The sequence below is a fragment of the Pleurodeles waltl genome, chromosome 1_2 (assembly GCF_031143425.1).
Source record: "Pleurodeles waltl isolate 20211129_DDA chromosome 1_2, aPleWal1.hap1.20221129, whole genome shotgun sequence".
Classification (NCBI taxonomy): Eukaryota; Metazoa; Chordata; class Amphibia; order Caudata; family Salamandridae; genus Pleurodeles; species Pleurodeles waltl.
The window spans coordinates 1,230,343,025-1,230,358,345 of record NC_090437.1 but is presented as its reverse complement, the minus strand read 5'-3'; the positions used below and the strand labels follow the sequence as shown (position 1 = coordinate 1,230,358,345).

General features: G+C 46.8%; 1 protein-coding gene across 2 annotated transcripts in view; it reads left to right on the top strand.

Moving 5' to 3' along the window:
* The window catches only part of IMMT (inner membrane mitochondrial protein), a 300,472-nt gene that overhangs the window by 222,711 nt on the left and 62,440 nt on the right, over positions 1–15,321 (top strand). For both annotated transcript variants that reach the window (XM_069204323.1, XM_069204314.1), the window contains one exon: positions 10,566–10,697. In XM_069204323.1, coding sequence (XP_069060424.1) covers positions 10,566–10,697 — 132 coding nt within the window. The remainder of the gene's footprint in view (positions 1–10,565; positions 10,698–15,321) is intronic.

The window sequence follows — 15,321 nt, the reverse complement described above, 5'->3', positions numbered from 1 at the left end:
ATATCATGTTTTTTTTGTACCCAGAATCTCTTGCAAACCTCAGACTTTGACTGAAAAAAACATTTTCGTCATATTTCTGTGATGAAACGTTCTGTAATCTGTGAGGAGCCTCTAACTTCCTTCCACACGACATTGCGCCAGGCCTCCCGATAAAAAAAGGTACCTCAGTTGTGTGGGTATACCAAGTGCCTGCAACAGGAAACATCCCAAAAATGAAACATGGAAGCATCACATTTTTCAACTGAGAACTGTTCTTTTTTCCAGTGTAGGTAGCTCAATTTTGGGCCCTAGCTCAGTCAGCACCTAGGGAAACCTAGCCAACCTGTACATTTTTAAAAACTAACCACCTAGAGGTATCCAGGGTGGGCTGATGCCTGGCTATTGCCACATTTAGTTACCCAGAATCCCTTGCAAACCTCAAACTTTGACTAAAAAAACAAAATTTCCTCACATTTCTGTAATGGAAAGTTCTGAAATCTGCAGGCAGTCACAAATTTCCTACCACCCAGCATTCCCCCAGTTCTCCCAATAAAAATGGTACCTCACTTGTTTGGGTGGGCCAAGTGCCCACGTGAGGGATGGGCCAAAACATATTGTGGCGATTATGATAACAATGGTGAGTGTATTAATTAGTCCTGGGATCGGCAACCATGTAGGGAAACCTATCAAACCCAGAAATTTCTGAAAAGTAGACATCAAGGAGAGTCCAAGGAGGTATTGCTTGTGTGGATCCTTCAAAATTGTCTTACTCAGAATACCCTTCAAAGGTGAAACCTGGAATAAAAACACAATTTTTCCTTTCATTCCTGTGATGTAAACTAAAACTACATGAATGTGCAGGGATCTACAAACGTTCTACCACCCAGGGTTCCCCAACTTGTCCTGATAAAAACACTACCCCACTGGTGTGCCTGGGTCTAGTCCCCGCGGCAGGAATGGATCTCACAAGGGTCAACGGTAGTTCTTGCATGAGGACTGCTAGTGACCCTGGGGTGAACTGTGCAGAAAGAGATGGACTTAGTCAATTGGCAAAAAGTTAGTCCTAACGACTTTACATCCAGTCCTGCGTCGCTAGTGAAAAGTAACATTTGAGGCTGAACTAAATTGGGGGGCTGCCAAGAGAGCACTCTCTGTGCTTGCTGTAACACGTGCCTGCTTTCTGGGTTGAGCTAACTTGCTGCTGTTGTCCCGCTGCACAGACTGTGCTTGTGAAGGGACAGCACGACTGTCATCATCTCCCTCAGAATTGCTGGAAGAGGAGTTACAGATGGGACACCGCCAACTGAAAGAATCACTTTCAGATTCTGCTCCGTTGTCCTCTCCCTCAGATGCTGGTCTCAGTATCTGCTGTCTCGGTGTCTAATCCTGCCTTAGAGCTGTCTTACATAACCTGAGTTAGGGCTTGAGGAGCAGTCATCCAACAAGACGCCATATCTGCTACTGGCTAATGAGGGCCGACCCCTTAAATGAAATCCCTGGTGTCTAGTGGTGTTTCCTGACCGTGGATTGCAGCGTGGCCCCTATCCACACCCAGGAAACCCTTTCATGAAGACTTTGTTTGAAAGGGGAGACTCTCCCCCTTTAAAACGAGGCTTCCCTGAAAGCTGGGGAGCCCTTTTTTGGGCCTGTTATCCCCACAGGAGTAGAGAGCGGCCTTACCTGCTGTCTCTGGTCTGGTGGGGAAAACAAATGTGACGTCATTGCACCTCGCGGTGTTTTGACATCACAGATGGACGGAAGGGCAGGAGATGACTCGGGCGCTCTTCTGTCTCTCCCTAGGGATAAAAAAAATAAATAAATCCTCCACTGCAAAGCACCAGAGGATTTTTCAAAGCCCTCACTGGTGACGTCCAGTGGTCGTGACCCGCACCAGGTAGGATGCACTAAAGGAATTAAAGGGACTTAGAACCTTTCCCACTTCGCCCCTTACTTACCTAAACTTCCTGTTTATTCATTCAAATGTCACTCCAGTTTTGCTTGAATTTACTTGCTTTTTATTGGCTAGCAGGTCACTTCCTGCTCTTCTGCTTTCTGTTCTGATTTTGCCGTTGCTGGAGCATGCCCGAAGTACACCTGACGGTTTTTAGTGATTGGTTTCTTGGTGTTTGTACGCGAAAAGATGAACTGAACGCAAGTCGATTTGCGTTGAAATGTGTGTAAACATGTCGGCCATCTTGCAATGGAGTATCGAGTGCAGATATAAAGCAAGCAGTGAGTGGGCTCATTATGTTGTGTTTTTCATTACTTAATAATTACATTTCTGCTGAATAACAGTTGTAAATATTAAAATTATTTTTGTGTCCGTTTCTTTAATTATCAGTCACTCATTTTTAAAGAAGAGTAATTCGGATAATTGAGCTAAGTTTTTTTTTTCGGATTGTTATGCTCTCAGTGGCATATTAACAGGCAGTCACAAGGGCAGTTATCTTGAAGGCATTAAGGTCATGATTTGAATTGTGCAGCAGGCGCAGTGTCACCGGGGCCAAAAGTTGTCATAGCTCCTCTAAACACCAAATATTGCTATATTTTACTACTAAACAGGCAGTCACAATTGCAGTTACTTTGCAGTTAAAAGGGACATGATATGAATGGTGCTGCAGGTGCAGTGGCACTTTACTAACTGCGCATTACAATACTCTAAAACAGTGCTATATTAAATAAGGTACAAATTAAGAGTTTGGAACCCTGGGATATTAATTTAAAATATACTACAACATAAACAACTATTAACGGTTCATGAAATCTAAAACAAACATTATTATAACTTTAATCTAATATTTATTATCCAGTTACTAAAATAGAATGCAAAAGAAAGAACAAAGGCGAAACCTATTGGCTTTGCCAATGCTTGTTGTTGCTGGGGAACAGGTTTTAAAGATCAGGGTACAGTCACACCTGACACCTACAGTATCTCCATGAAATTTCTAAAGCCTCCATCAATTGCAGAGCTCGCTGCATTCCTTAGTTGTCTAATGCTATCTAAAGTCATACCTTGATGGAACTAAGGTCTTTAAAAAAATCAGAGCAGTTATTCCTTTCTTTAGATAACCCCTAATTGCCATGCTCCTTTTCAAAGCTGGCAGGTCACTGCGTAGAGCAGGGTCAACTCCACTAGAGGCATAGCAGCCCCAGCTTTGGTGTTTGCGGTTATATTACTATATCGCTGATAGAGATTTGACAAATGCAATCTGGGAATAGATACTTTCTTTAATGAAGCAGTACTGTCTAGATATCCTTGACTGCCCAGCACCTGGCAGGACCTTTAAATACCAGGGCAGACAAAGTAAGTAATTGTTGCAAACTGGATCAAGAATGGCAGATGAACTCAGGTGGCACCGGGCATCTTTCATCAGTGGGAAGAACCCTGGTACAATTTTTGTGCTGCCGCAGAGAACATGCAGCACTGGGGGTATGTACTCCTGTAGATCATTTTTCTTCTCCTGCTTCTTTCCATAGTTCTGAAAAGGACCAAGGGAGACCGGGTCCACGTCATTTTCAATGTTTCAGACTGGTAAAGGAGTTTGTAGTACCTGGGATTTTTGGCATTGAGCTGCCCCTGTGGGATAGCCTCCAGTTGCAGTAACACAGCAGAGTCCGCCACCAGGCTCTGCACACTGTACACCTCCTTGTGTGAAGATTGAGCAACAACAATGGCTTTCGATCTTCCTCGCACAGTGATTGGTGTCACTGTGGCAGCCAGGCCACAAAATCTTTTTATGCCGTAAAGTTATCAGATGTTTTGTTATTCTGTCTATCCTAAGTCCAGTAAGACATTTCTGTGACAACAGTTAAACATTCTCTTGGCTCTTTTAAACTTAAGTTTACCTAACCACCCATCCCTCTTCAAGTCACCTGTTTTGATGAGTTTTTTGAAAGGTCTAGTCCACATATTTCTCCCCACCCCCCTTAAAAATGCCACAGTACGAGCTTAATTTGGTTCTCATCTACCTGATGTACACCCCATCATAACAGACTTTCTCATCACCATTATATCAACTAGGTGTGTGAGTGAGTGAACCTGAAGGTTTGTCTGTGGTTCTACTATACACATTTGTTTCACTAAATGAACTAACCCTGCAGACAAAAAGGCGTCCCTGCCCAAGCTAGTCACACTCTTTCACATAGGGCAATCCATCACTTTCCCAGCTTTCTTTGCGCCACTTCATCCCTCCATGTAAGAAGAATGTATTAATCTTGTTGACCCTCCAAGGGCGCTAAGTTCTTACGTTGACTGAACTAGAGATTACCGACAGGAAGACCAACTTTTTGTCCATTTCGCAGGGGGTGAGAAAGACAAGGCGGTGCATAAGAGGACCGTCTTCAGATAGATTGTGCTCTGTATAAAGATCTGCTGTAAACTAACCAAGAAGCAGCCTCCTGAAGGCATGCACACCTACTCCACCAGAGCGCTGGTGCAAGAAATGCCAGTCTTTGGACATCTGCTAGGCTGATTCTTGGGCATCTCTCCACACTTTCACAAAACATTAATGCCTCGATGGTCAGGTCTGGCAGAATAGGCACTTTTCCCAATCTATCCTGCAAGATTTCCTGATCTGAGGCATTCCACAGTTCCACCACCTTAGGAGGTGTACTGCTTTTGTATCTATTCACCAGGTGAGGAATCTGTGGTTAGAAGTCTATCAGAAAAACAGGTTCCTTACCGACCCGCCTTCCTCCCTATTCCGTGGAATGGATTCATACAATTTCTTAATCTGCCAAATCTAAAGATCTGCGCACTGCACTGTTTGGTTGCAAGGTCTCCGCATCAACGACACGGACAGAGATCAGAAAGAAACTGAAAGCACGCACAGGTGGCTGGAGGCCACAACGGAGGCCCCAAAATCATATTCAGAGCATATGTATCCAATGTGCAGCCTCACAACGCCACCTGTTCTTGCTCAAGGGAGTTGCTTTAAAGTTTTTAGATCCAGTCTGGGACATTAGGAAATTAACAAGGTGAGAAATCTGTGATTGAATAGTTTTTACCAGAAAAGTTGTCGCTGAAGGTGAGTAGCTTGTTCGTCAGTACAAGCCCATCTGACAGCAATCTCATAATGTTGAAAAACAGAAGATAATTCGACCACTTTTTTCCACAGAGACTAACAAAACAATTTTATGAATTGACTTTTCAGAGCATTTCTTCCTGTATTGCGCTCACCATTATACTGGGAGCTTAGTACTTTCCTCAGCCAGCTCCTGCTGCGACTGTTTGAACCAATCCACCCAGCATGTATAAGAAAGACAGACCTTATCTTGGCACTCAAATTATCGCAGAGTAGGGGAAATGCATGCACTTAAAGTGAAAGAACCCTTTCTCTGCTTTACTAAGGAGAAAGTCATCTTACAAACCAATCCTATGTTTGTACCCAAGGTCCCTACTGATTTTCACCTTTGAGCTTGTCATTCTGTGGTCTTTTATTCCCAGTCGCACAGTGTCAGCAGAAAAATAATTGCTCTCACTTGATGGGAGCAGGCGCATCAAGTTTTTACATGGACGAGATGAAAAACATTGTATCTTCTGACCAACTGTTTTGTCAACTTCAGCCACCCAAGGATAGGCCAATCCCTGTCCGAATGGGGAATAACACATTGGCTCTCAGACTACATTACCTTCTGCCACAACAAACCAAAGCATCCGCACAAGGAAGAGTGAGGGCGCATTCCACCGGAAGCATGGCTACACAAGTGTACCTTTGCAAGGCATCTGGCATGCAGATATTTCGAGGGGCGGGCACACATTCAGAAAGCACTACTACCTTTGTGAAGTAGACTAAGCAGTGGGACAGGCTTTCCTCTGTGATCTGTTTCAGTGAAGGTTACTCGGCATTCCGCATGATTGTTATGTACTGCTTACCATTGTGATTCAAGCTTCTGATTATATGAAGGATCTAATGTTGGAGATTAAATTATTCACTTACCCCAGCGCTTTCATGCATTCACATGCAATCAAATCAAATCATTAACATTTATAAAGCGCGCTACTCACCCGTGCGGGTCTCAAGGCGCTAGGGGAAAAAAAAGGGGGGGGGTTACTGCTGCTCGAAAAGCCAGGTTTTTAGGAGTCTCCGGAATGCGGAGTGGTCCTGGGTGGTCCTGAGGCTGGTGGGGAGGGAGTTCCAGGTCTTGGCTGCCAGGAAGGAGAAAGACCTCCCACCCGCCGTGGAGCGGTGGATGCGAGGGACGGCAGCGAGCACGAGGACAGAGGAACGGAGGAGGCGGGTGGGGACGTAGAAGCTGAGGCGTCGGTTGAGGTATTCTGGTCCCTTGTTGTGGAGGGCTTTGTGTGCGTGGGTGAGAAGTCGAAAGGTGATCCTTTTGCTGACTGGGAGCCAATGCAGGTGTCTCAGGTGTGCGGAGATGTGGCTGTTGCGGGGTACGTCGAGGATGAGGCGGGCCGAGGCGTTTTGAATGCGTTGCAGGCGATTTTGGAGTTTGGCGGTGGTTCCAGCGTAGAGGGTGTTGCCGTAGTCCAGGCGGCTCGTGATGAGGGCGTGGGTCACGGTTTTTCTAGTGTCGGCGGGGATCCAGCGGAAGATCTAGCGGAGCATGCGGAGGGTGAGGAAGCAGGCGGAGGACACGGCGTTGACTTGCTTGGTCATGGTGAGAAGAGGGTCCAAGATGAAGCCGAGGTTGCGGGCGTGGTCTGCAGAGGTCGGTGCGGTGCCGAGGGCCGTGGGCCACCAGGAGTCGTCCCAAGCGGATGGGGTGTTGCCGAGGATGAGGACTTCCGTTTTGTCAGAGTTCAGCTTTAGGCGGCTGAGCCTCATCCAATCTGCGACATCCTTCATACCCTCTTGTAGGTTGGTCTTGGCGCTGGCGGGGTCCTTGGTGAGGGAGAGTATAAGTTGGGTGTCGTCGGCGTAGGAGGTGATGATGTCGTGCTTGCGTACGATGTCGGCGAGGGGGCTCATGTAGACATTGAAGAGTGTCGGGCTGAGCGATGAGCCTTGAGGTACGCCGCAGATGATCTCGGTGGGGTCTGAGCGAAACGGTGGGAGGTAAACTCTTTGGAAACGGTTTGAGAGGAAGGAGGCGATCCAGTCCAGGGCCTGGCCTTGGATCCCGGTGGAGCGGAGGCGGGTGATTAGTGTGCGGTGACAGACTGTGTCGAAGGCAGCCGAGAGGTCGAGGAGGATGAGGGCGACTGTTTCACCGTTGTCCATCAGGGTTCTGATGTCATCTGTGACTGAGATGAGGGCGGTTTCCGTGCTGTGGTTGGTTCGGAATCCGGTTTGTGAAGGGTCGAGCAGGTTGTTGTTTTCCAGGAAGGTGGTCAGCTGTTTGTTGACGGTCTTCTCTATTACCTTGGCTGGGAAGGGCAGGAGAGAGATGGGGCGGAAGATTTTCAGGTCGCTCAGGTCAGCCGTAGGTTTCTTTAGTAGGGCGTTGACTTCGGCGTGTTTCCAGCATTCGGGGAAGGTAGCAGAAGAAAAAGAAGAGTTGATGATGGCCTGGAGGTGGGGGGCGATGATGTCGTCGGCTTTATTAAAGATGAAGTGAGGGCAGGGGTCCGAAGGGGCGCCGGAGTGGATAGAGTTCATGATGGATTTGATTTCTTCAGTGTTGATGTGGGTCCAGTCGTTGAGGGTGATGGCCGGGGGTGCGGGTTCGGTGATGCTTGGTTGGGTCTGGTGTCCGAAGCTGTCGTGGAGGTCGCTGATCTTGCGATGGAAGAAGGTGGCGAGGGAATCGCACAGATCCTGTGAGGGCATGACGGCGTTGGCGAACTCCTTGACGATGCTAAAAAGTTCTCTACTGTTGTGGCTGTTTTTGTCCAGTCTGTCGGTGAAAAAGTTCCTTTTGGCAGCGCGGATCAGGTGGTGGTGTTCGCGGGTAGCGTTCTTGAGGGCGGCCATGTTGTCAGCGGTGTGGTCCTTGCGCCAGGCCTTCTCGAGGGTGCGACAAGTATTCTTTGAGGGTGTCGGAGAACCAGAGAGGTTTTTTGGTGTTGGCCTATCGATGCGTGCGTTTGAGGGGAGCAAGGTTGTCTGCGCAGTTGGGGATCCAGTTCGTGAGGCTGGGGGTTGCGTCGTTGTGGTCGGTGGTGAGGGTGGGTTGGTTTGCGGCGAGTGCGGAGAAGAGTTGCTCTTCGGGGATCTTGTTCCACTGTCGACGAGGGGTGGGTTGAGTGCGGAGGTGGTGGGTCTCGCAACGGAATGTGAAGTGGACACAGCTGTGGTCGGTCCAGTGTAGAGCGGAGGTGTGGCTGAAGAAGATGTGTTTGCTGGCGGAGAAGATAGGGTCCAGCGTGTGTCCGGCGATGTGGGTGGCGGTGTTCACCAGTTGCTTGAGGCCGAGGTTGGCAAGGTTGTCGAGCAGGGCGGTGGTGTTGGGGTCGTTGTTCTGTTCCAGATGGAAGTTGAGGTCACCTAGGAGGATGTAGTCCGGCGAGGCAAGGGCGTGCGGGGAGATGAAGTCGGCGATGGCGTCGCTGAAAGGGGCGCGCGGTCCGGCAGGACGGTAGACGAGGGATCCTCTGAGGGTGGTCCTGGGGTCGGTGCGAATCTGAAAATGCAGATGTTCAGCGGCGAGAGGGGTGTCTTCGGTGGAGGTGGTGACGCTGATGGGGTCTTTGAAGACGATGGCGATACCTCCTCCTACTTGGTTGGTGCAGTCTTTTCTGGAGATCTTGTAGCCTTCGGGGATGGCAGTGGCGATGTCTGGAGCTGATGAGGCGTTCATCCAGGTTTCCGTGATGAAGGTGACGTCCGGAGCTGTGGAGTCCAGGAGGTCCCAGAGTTCAACGGCGTGCTTGTGGACAGAGCGAGCGTTGACCAGGATGCACTTGAGGTGGTTGATGGGGCGTGGGCTGGTGGTCGTGGTAGTTGCGTGGTGGAAGATGCGTTTGCAGGAGTTACAGGCGAAGGGTCCATGGGTGCGTTTGGGGTGGGCTTGGAAGCAGGTGTTGGAGCGCCCGGGGTTGAGGGCGTGGAGGGTGGTGGGGTCGTAGCGGGTCAGCAGGGTACGGGAGAGCTGGGGACCAGGGGTCGTGGCGCTGGGCGCGGGCCAGGCGCAGACGGGCGCAGAAGGGCTTGCCTCTGGCGCGCCTCTCCCGCTGCGCGCGCCCGCCATAAGAGGGAGGGGGGGAGGGGAGGAAGGGTCAGCTGGGGGCGAATGGGAGCTGGGGGGCGGGGGTGTGCAGGAGGTCGCGGCGGGAAAGCGCGAGGGAGGGGGGGACAGGTAGAGTGAGAAGAGCTGGGGGAGGTAGGTTTAAGGGTGGAGGGGGGTGAGTGTTAGAGTTTTAGGAGAATAGGGAGATAGATAGGAGTAGGGTTGAGAAGATAGGGGAGGGGGGGTGGTAGAGGTGGGTGAGGGTGAGAGGTAGAGTGAGAGGATAGGAAGATAGGTAACAGAGGGGGTGTCGGGACGGGGGAGAGATAGTGAAATAGATAGATGGAGAAATAGGTGGAGAGATAGAAAAATAGGTAGATAGGAGGAGGGGGTGAGTGAGGGAGTTAGATGGAGAGATAGGTAGAGGAGTGAGGGAGGCAGGTAGCAAAAGGGTAGATGGCGGTGATAGTGAGGGGGAGGCGAGTGAGGGAGGGGGGTGAGGCAGGAGCAGGAGGGCAGAGACAGGGGCGGGAAGAGACAGAAGTCGGGGAAAACCGAAGAACAGAAGAGAAGAACACAGAAGAACAGAAGAGAAGAACACAGAAGAGCAGAAGAACACAGAGGAGCAGAAGAACACAGAAGAACAGAAGAACACAGAGGAAGATGCAGGGGACGAGGAAGCAGAAGAGCAGACGAACAGAAGATCACCAAAGAAGATAAAGAAGACGAAGAGCAGAAGGCAGAAGACCACAGAACGAGATGAGGAAGAAGAGAGGCGACAGGAGAGGCTGAGGAGCACACAGAAGAAGAGAGAAGACGGGGAAAAGAAGAGTACAGAAGAAGATTGCAGAGGAGGAGCGAGGAGGAAGAGACAGAGAGGAGGAAAAGAAGCAGGAGAGAGGGTGAGTAGCGCAGGGCAGGGCAGGGCGAGGGGCTGGGAGGTGGGGGGTACTTACTGTGAGGTGGGTCTCAGGAACTCAGGAACCTGGAGGAGCTGCAGCGGCAGGGGGAGCGACCTACCCTCGGTCCGAGGTTCATTTATTACATACTCTTCTCATGCTTTCTACTATGAAATCGAAGCTATGTTGGCATCTAGGCAGAGTAGGTGAGCTAGCACTTCCACCTCCTTGGCTGAAGTTCAAGTTGCCTCAAATGAAATGGATGTTCGACTAAGCTAATACTTTTGAGGCCCATGACCATTTTAATAATATTAACTGCTATTTAAAATTAACCGGGATTCCCACCCTGATGACTGGGAATGATTCAAGCATGTGACTATAAAAGATACCAGCACTGGAGAACTAGAGTTACAGGTAACTTGTTTCTTACTATTGGCTTTATAAAGTGAGAATAAAACAAAGTAAATGGATCATCTACTTTTGTTTCTTGCCAATGTTGGGTTAGTTAGCAAGCCCATCCCTTAGTTGGGAGGCAATTAAATGGGTTTGGCTGTTTGACTAATCCTTTGTCAATTCCTTGCTGTATGTGCATTACTCTTTTCCTTAATCTCACAGATTGAAGAGGTCCGTGAAATTATGGAGGCTGAAATGAGAACACAGATGCGCAGACAGGCTGCTGCCCATAGTGATCACCTGAAAGATGTTCTCAATATTCAAGAACTGGAGCTGAAAGCAGAGTTACAGAGGGTGAGCAGTTTTCTGTCAGGTCGTCTATTGTGTAGAAAATGAGTATTGAATTTATCTTAAACTAACAAATCTGTTTTTCCAAGAATAGGATGGCAATTGGTTTTGTTATGTTTTTTTCAAACATGGCGTAATCTCAATCACCTTTCTTCTTCCGTTGGCAATATTACACAAAGTGCAATAGACATTTACTCTTCCTTATTGCGCCCCTGGACTAATTTGTTTTTATGGAAGGAGCCACTAACATCTGTACGCCTTCTTCAATTTGTATTGCACCAGCATAGAATGTGAGCTGTTACAACCCCAATTGGGCATTAGCTGATTTGCAGAGAGGCATGGCCACCTGCAACTGAGAGAAGCCTTTTACAGATATGATTGCAAAGAATTCCACTTAAAGGTTGATGCACAACCTCCCCTTTCCCCGCCCCCACTCCCTGCCTCATCTCAAGAGCAGCCGTATGAAAGGAGCCCCAGGAACTACTCTAATATCACAATGCAGGCAGGTGCACGTACACAGGGATCTTTATCCTCTTTTCCAAATGCGGCCAAGTCTGTCTCGGGTAAAAGAAGGTGTGCTCCCTGAATAGTGAACTCAGAATACTTGTGGCACAGAACTTCATGGACAAAATATCAACAGGTAAGCAAGTCTAGATTTTCTATTCCATATTCGTAAATGTACATACATCTTCAAGATACGTAGATGTGGAGTTACCTTTAGATATTTTATTCCTCAGTACTCTGTCCTCTATGTTCTTGTACCATGGTTTTGTTGGTGTCGATATTCAGTAATACATCCATAAAAGATGGGGCTGTCTTTCACTGATACTCTACCCAGCACAGAGTGCATTTTTCTAAGTGATCAGGCGTACATTCCACGTCTACATTGGGTGCACAAAGTTGAAGGTGTGCTGTGACAGACATGGAGAGTGCAACTATCCATGACATGGTCAAGCTCCAGGCATTGTCTCCAGATCTTTCTTCCTCTTATGCTTATTTTCTCAAGTCCATTATAAAAAAGCATAACAATTTTAGGGTTTGAGGCAGGCAACAAACACTTCCAGTTCAAAGTCCTGCCTTTTCCGACTGAAATCAGACCCTTAAACGTTCTCGAAGTGCATGGTAGTAGTTTCTGCGCAACTTAGGTGACAAAAGATGTGCGTCGTCACATATCTAGACATCTGGCTTACAAAAGCAGTGCCTCAAGAGTAACTTCTGAGGTCTTTTGATCAGACTAAGAGACATTCCTTGCCACCTGGTTCGATATATCAACATGATGAAATTTACTGCTATTCCATTTTAAAGGATTTACTATTTGGGCGCAGTCACAGGTCACAAGAGTGTATCCGTGGGAAGAACGACTTGTATGTAGCCATCCATGTTGTAGTCCATTACAAACACCACATCTCTTCAGGGATGGTGGTGCATGCACTGGCCCTCTCTAAATTTAAGTTGCTTGGTCAGAAAAGAAGATATCCTTTCAAATTAACCTGGAGGAATTAAGAGCTGTCCATCTAGCTCTGAAGTTGTTCCTTCTGTCTTTCAAGAAAACAAAATTCCTTCTTGTTCTGATGTATAATACAGCACAATGTATTAGTTGCACAAGCAGGGGTGGATTTGCCGCAGACCATTGTCTCTAGAAGCACAAACGTTCTGTAGATAGCTGATTGCAAGAGATTTGCATATCACACCAGTTCAACTGCTAGCCATTCAGATTGGAGTACTGCAAATTGTCTTCAAGAAATGGGTCTTTCCACACATTGTGTGGAGATAGCAAACAGTAAATTCCCAGATTTCGCCTCCAGGTACTACCAACAAAGGTTGAATTGCAGTACCATTTTCATAGACTAGTCAGGGACATTTTTGTACGCTCCACCAACGCTTTTCCATTAATCCTGAATGTGCCGATCAAACTGTGTGATTAACAGGTAAGTATGATCCTGATACCTCAGGCACACCTGTGACAGTGTTAGTTCAGACTCCTACATCTAACTGAGTACCCACAACAAAAGCTGCTGTGCAGACCAATGTTCCTGTACAAGTTTGGGGGCCAGATCCCACACCCCAGCCTTTAATTGTTGAGCTTAGTATCCTGCCTCCTAAATTCCTACAATATGGACATCTAAACCTGCCTCTAGACTTTGAGGACATTTTACAAGAGATAAAGGGCCTGATTACAACTTTGGAGGAGGTGTTAATCCGTCCCAAATGTGACGGATATACCACCAGCCGTATTACGAGTTCCATAGGATATAATGGACTCGTAATACGGCTGGTGGTATATCCTTCACTTTACCGTCACTTTTGGGACGGATTAACACCTCCTCCAAAGTTGTAATCAGGCCCAGAGTGTCCTTCCATCACTACATTACACGCTTTCAAGTGGAAGAGGTTCTGCATCTGGTGTATACAAAAGAACTACCCCTCCTCCAGATGTCAGAAGTGACGATTCCTTACTTTCTTCATCTTGTAAGGTCTTGGATATAATTTTCATCACTTAATGTACATCTTTTGGCACTCACTGCCTACAGGAATTTTATTGGAAATCTCAGTCACAAAGCTCGATCTTAAGAATGACGATAAGACTTCTTGGAGGTCAGTGAGACAGTCTTTCCTCCCAGTAGATCCTAGTGTTCAGCTTGGGAACTACTCATTTTCCTTTAAAAGCAAATGCGTCCACCATTACACAAGGCCTCGTTACTGGATTTAGACGGTCTCTTTAGTTGCCATTACCTGCAGCATTGTAGCATTCTAGCAAATCGATAAAGATACTTCTGCATTGTAGGATCTTCATTCATATCCCTAAACACTTGAATAATTCCCTGCTGACCCCGAAACACATTTTTGTATAGTTTTCTTCAATGGAAACTGCATCCTATATCTATGGAATGGAAGCATGAATGAGGCCTCATTTTTTCATGAACGCTCAAAATTAATCTCCAAAGTGTATACACAGATCCGTTTTGCCGTATTCAGATGAAAGTCCTTTCTGCAGAGAACATAAAGGTAAAATAGAGCCTGTTAGTCTTACATTGAGCACAGAAATAAGGAGCCTGCCCTTTTAAGAATCTGGGAGACACCTCTTCCCAGAATTTACTGCACTGGCAGTTGCTTCTCAGATCCAGGTTTTTTTTCCCGGCTTGTGAGACTAAGATCTCAGAACACCTTTTTGTGTGTGTGTGTGTGTGTGTTCTCTACTTCAAGTAACGTTTTTGCCATCTGCTGCAGACCAAATCCTGTTTTCTCAGTCTGATTGAATTTGTCTAAATGCCATCTCTTTTCTAAGCATGCCCTTCATGTAGTAGAGAGAAGGCTGCAATTAACGCCCACAAATTATGTTTGGTTTGTCTCCCAGCCTCTCATTCTGTCTGCAAGCAAAAGTCAAAAAGAGCTATGAAGGATAGATGGGGTACAAGGTAAGAAGCACTCTGGAGGATATGAGGGCAGAAGGGAGAAAAAGAAAAGGAGACTTGAATCATAGGTCTCTCAACATGCCTCACTCTCCTTACCACCTTGTGGTACAGACCACCACAGAGGACGGTTTAAAGAGGGAGAAAAACAAGTGGCAGGTAAAAACGATGTCCTCTGAATATCATTGGAGACTATAGACAAGACTCCGACATTGCAGACAAGCCCTTCAGCTCAGAACTACTTTCTTTTTAAAGAAGGATCCACTTCTGCACATTGATGACATGAAGCATTCACCATTCTAAATAGACCTCGAAAAGACACCGTCACTCAATGACATTAGGAACACTCAGTTCTCTCTTGGGGGGATCTCCATTGAACTCCTAAACACTGAATAGTCCCACCCACGTGCAGAGATCCCGGAGCACTTTTCCATAGTATAACTTTAGTGTAGATGTTTGGCTTTGTTTTGGAGGGGCTCGCAAAATCGCTTAAGAGGAAAACATTATCCAGTCTTTAGGAACCGGCTACAAGGGGCAAATTCTCCAGATTGTACTTAAAAAAGGGTCAAGCAACCCATATATATATATATATATATATATATATATATATATATATATATATATATATAGATAGATAGATAGATAGATAGATAGATAGAGAGATAGAGATATATATATAGATATATATATCTATATCTATATATATATCTATCTATCTATATATATATATATATATATATATCATTTAAAGCCAACAGCTTAAATCTCTTTCACAAACCCTTTTTGTAAAAGTAAAGAGATGAAGGATAGTAGGAAGGTGTAGCATAGTCCTCTTGTCTGTCATGTCATTATGTGAGTTTCAAACAGCTGTCTGCATTATTTGCCCTCCAGAGTCATGTTCCTGACAAATGCTAACACTGCAGGACATTTTCAAAGCCTCCATGGCACAGAAGAGAGACGCAGGCAACAGGTGCAGTCTGAAGCTGGGACATCAAGGCGAGGATAGGGTTGGTCCTCTACCAGGGCGTTTCCATCTACCTCTAAGTACCCCAGACATGAAATGTCCAAAAAGACGAGTTCAGCCCAAAAACAACATTGTTCCAGATCAACTTTGAGAGGATTAATGTCGAGACAAGGTAGGGGGCCTACTTGTTTACCATCAAAGGCTGGGTTGACGTTGAGGAAGAGGCAACGGCCAGCATCAACACAGAGTAGGTCGA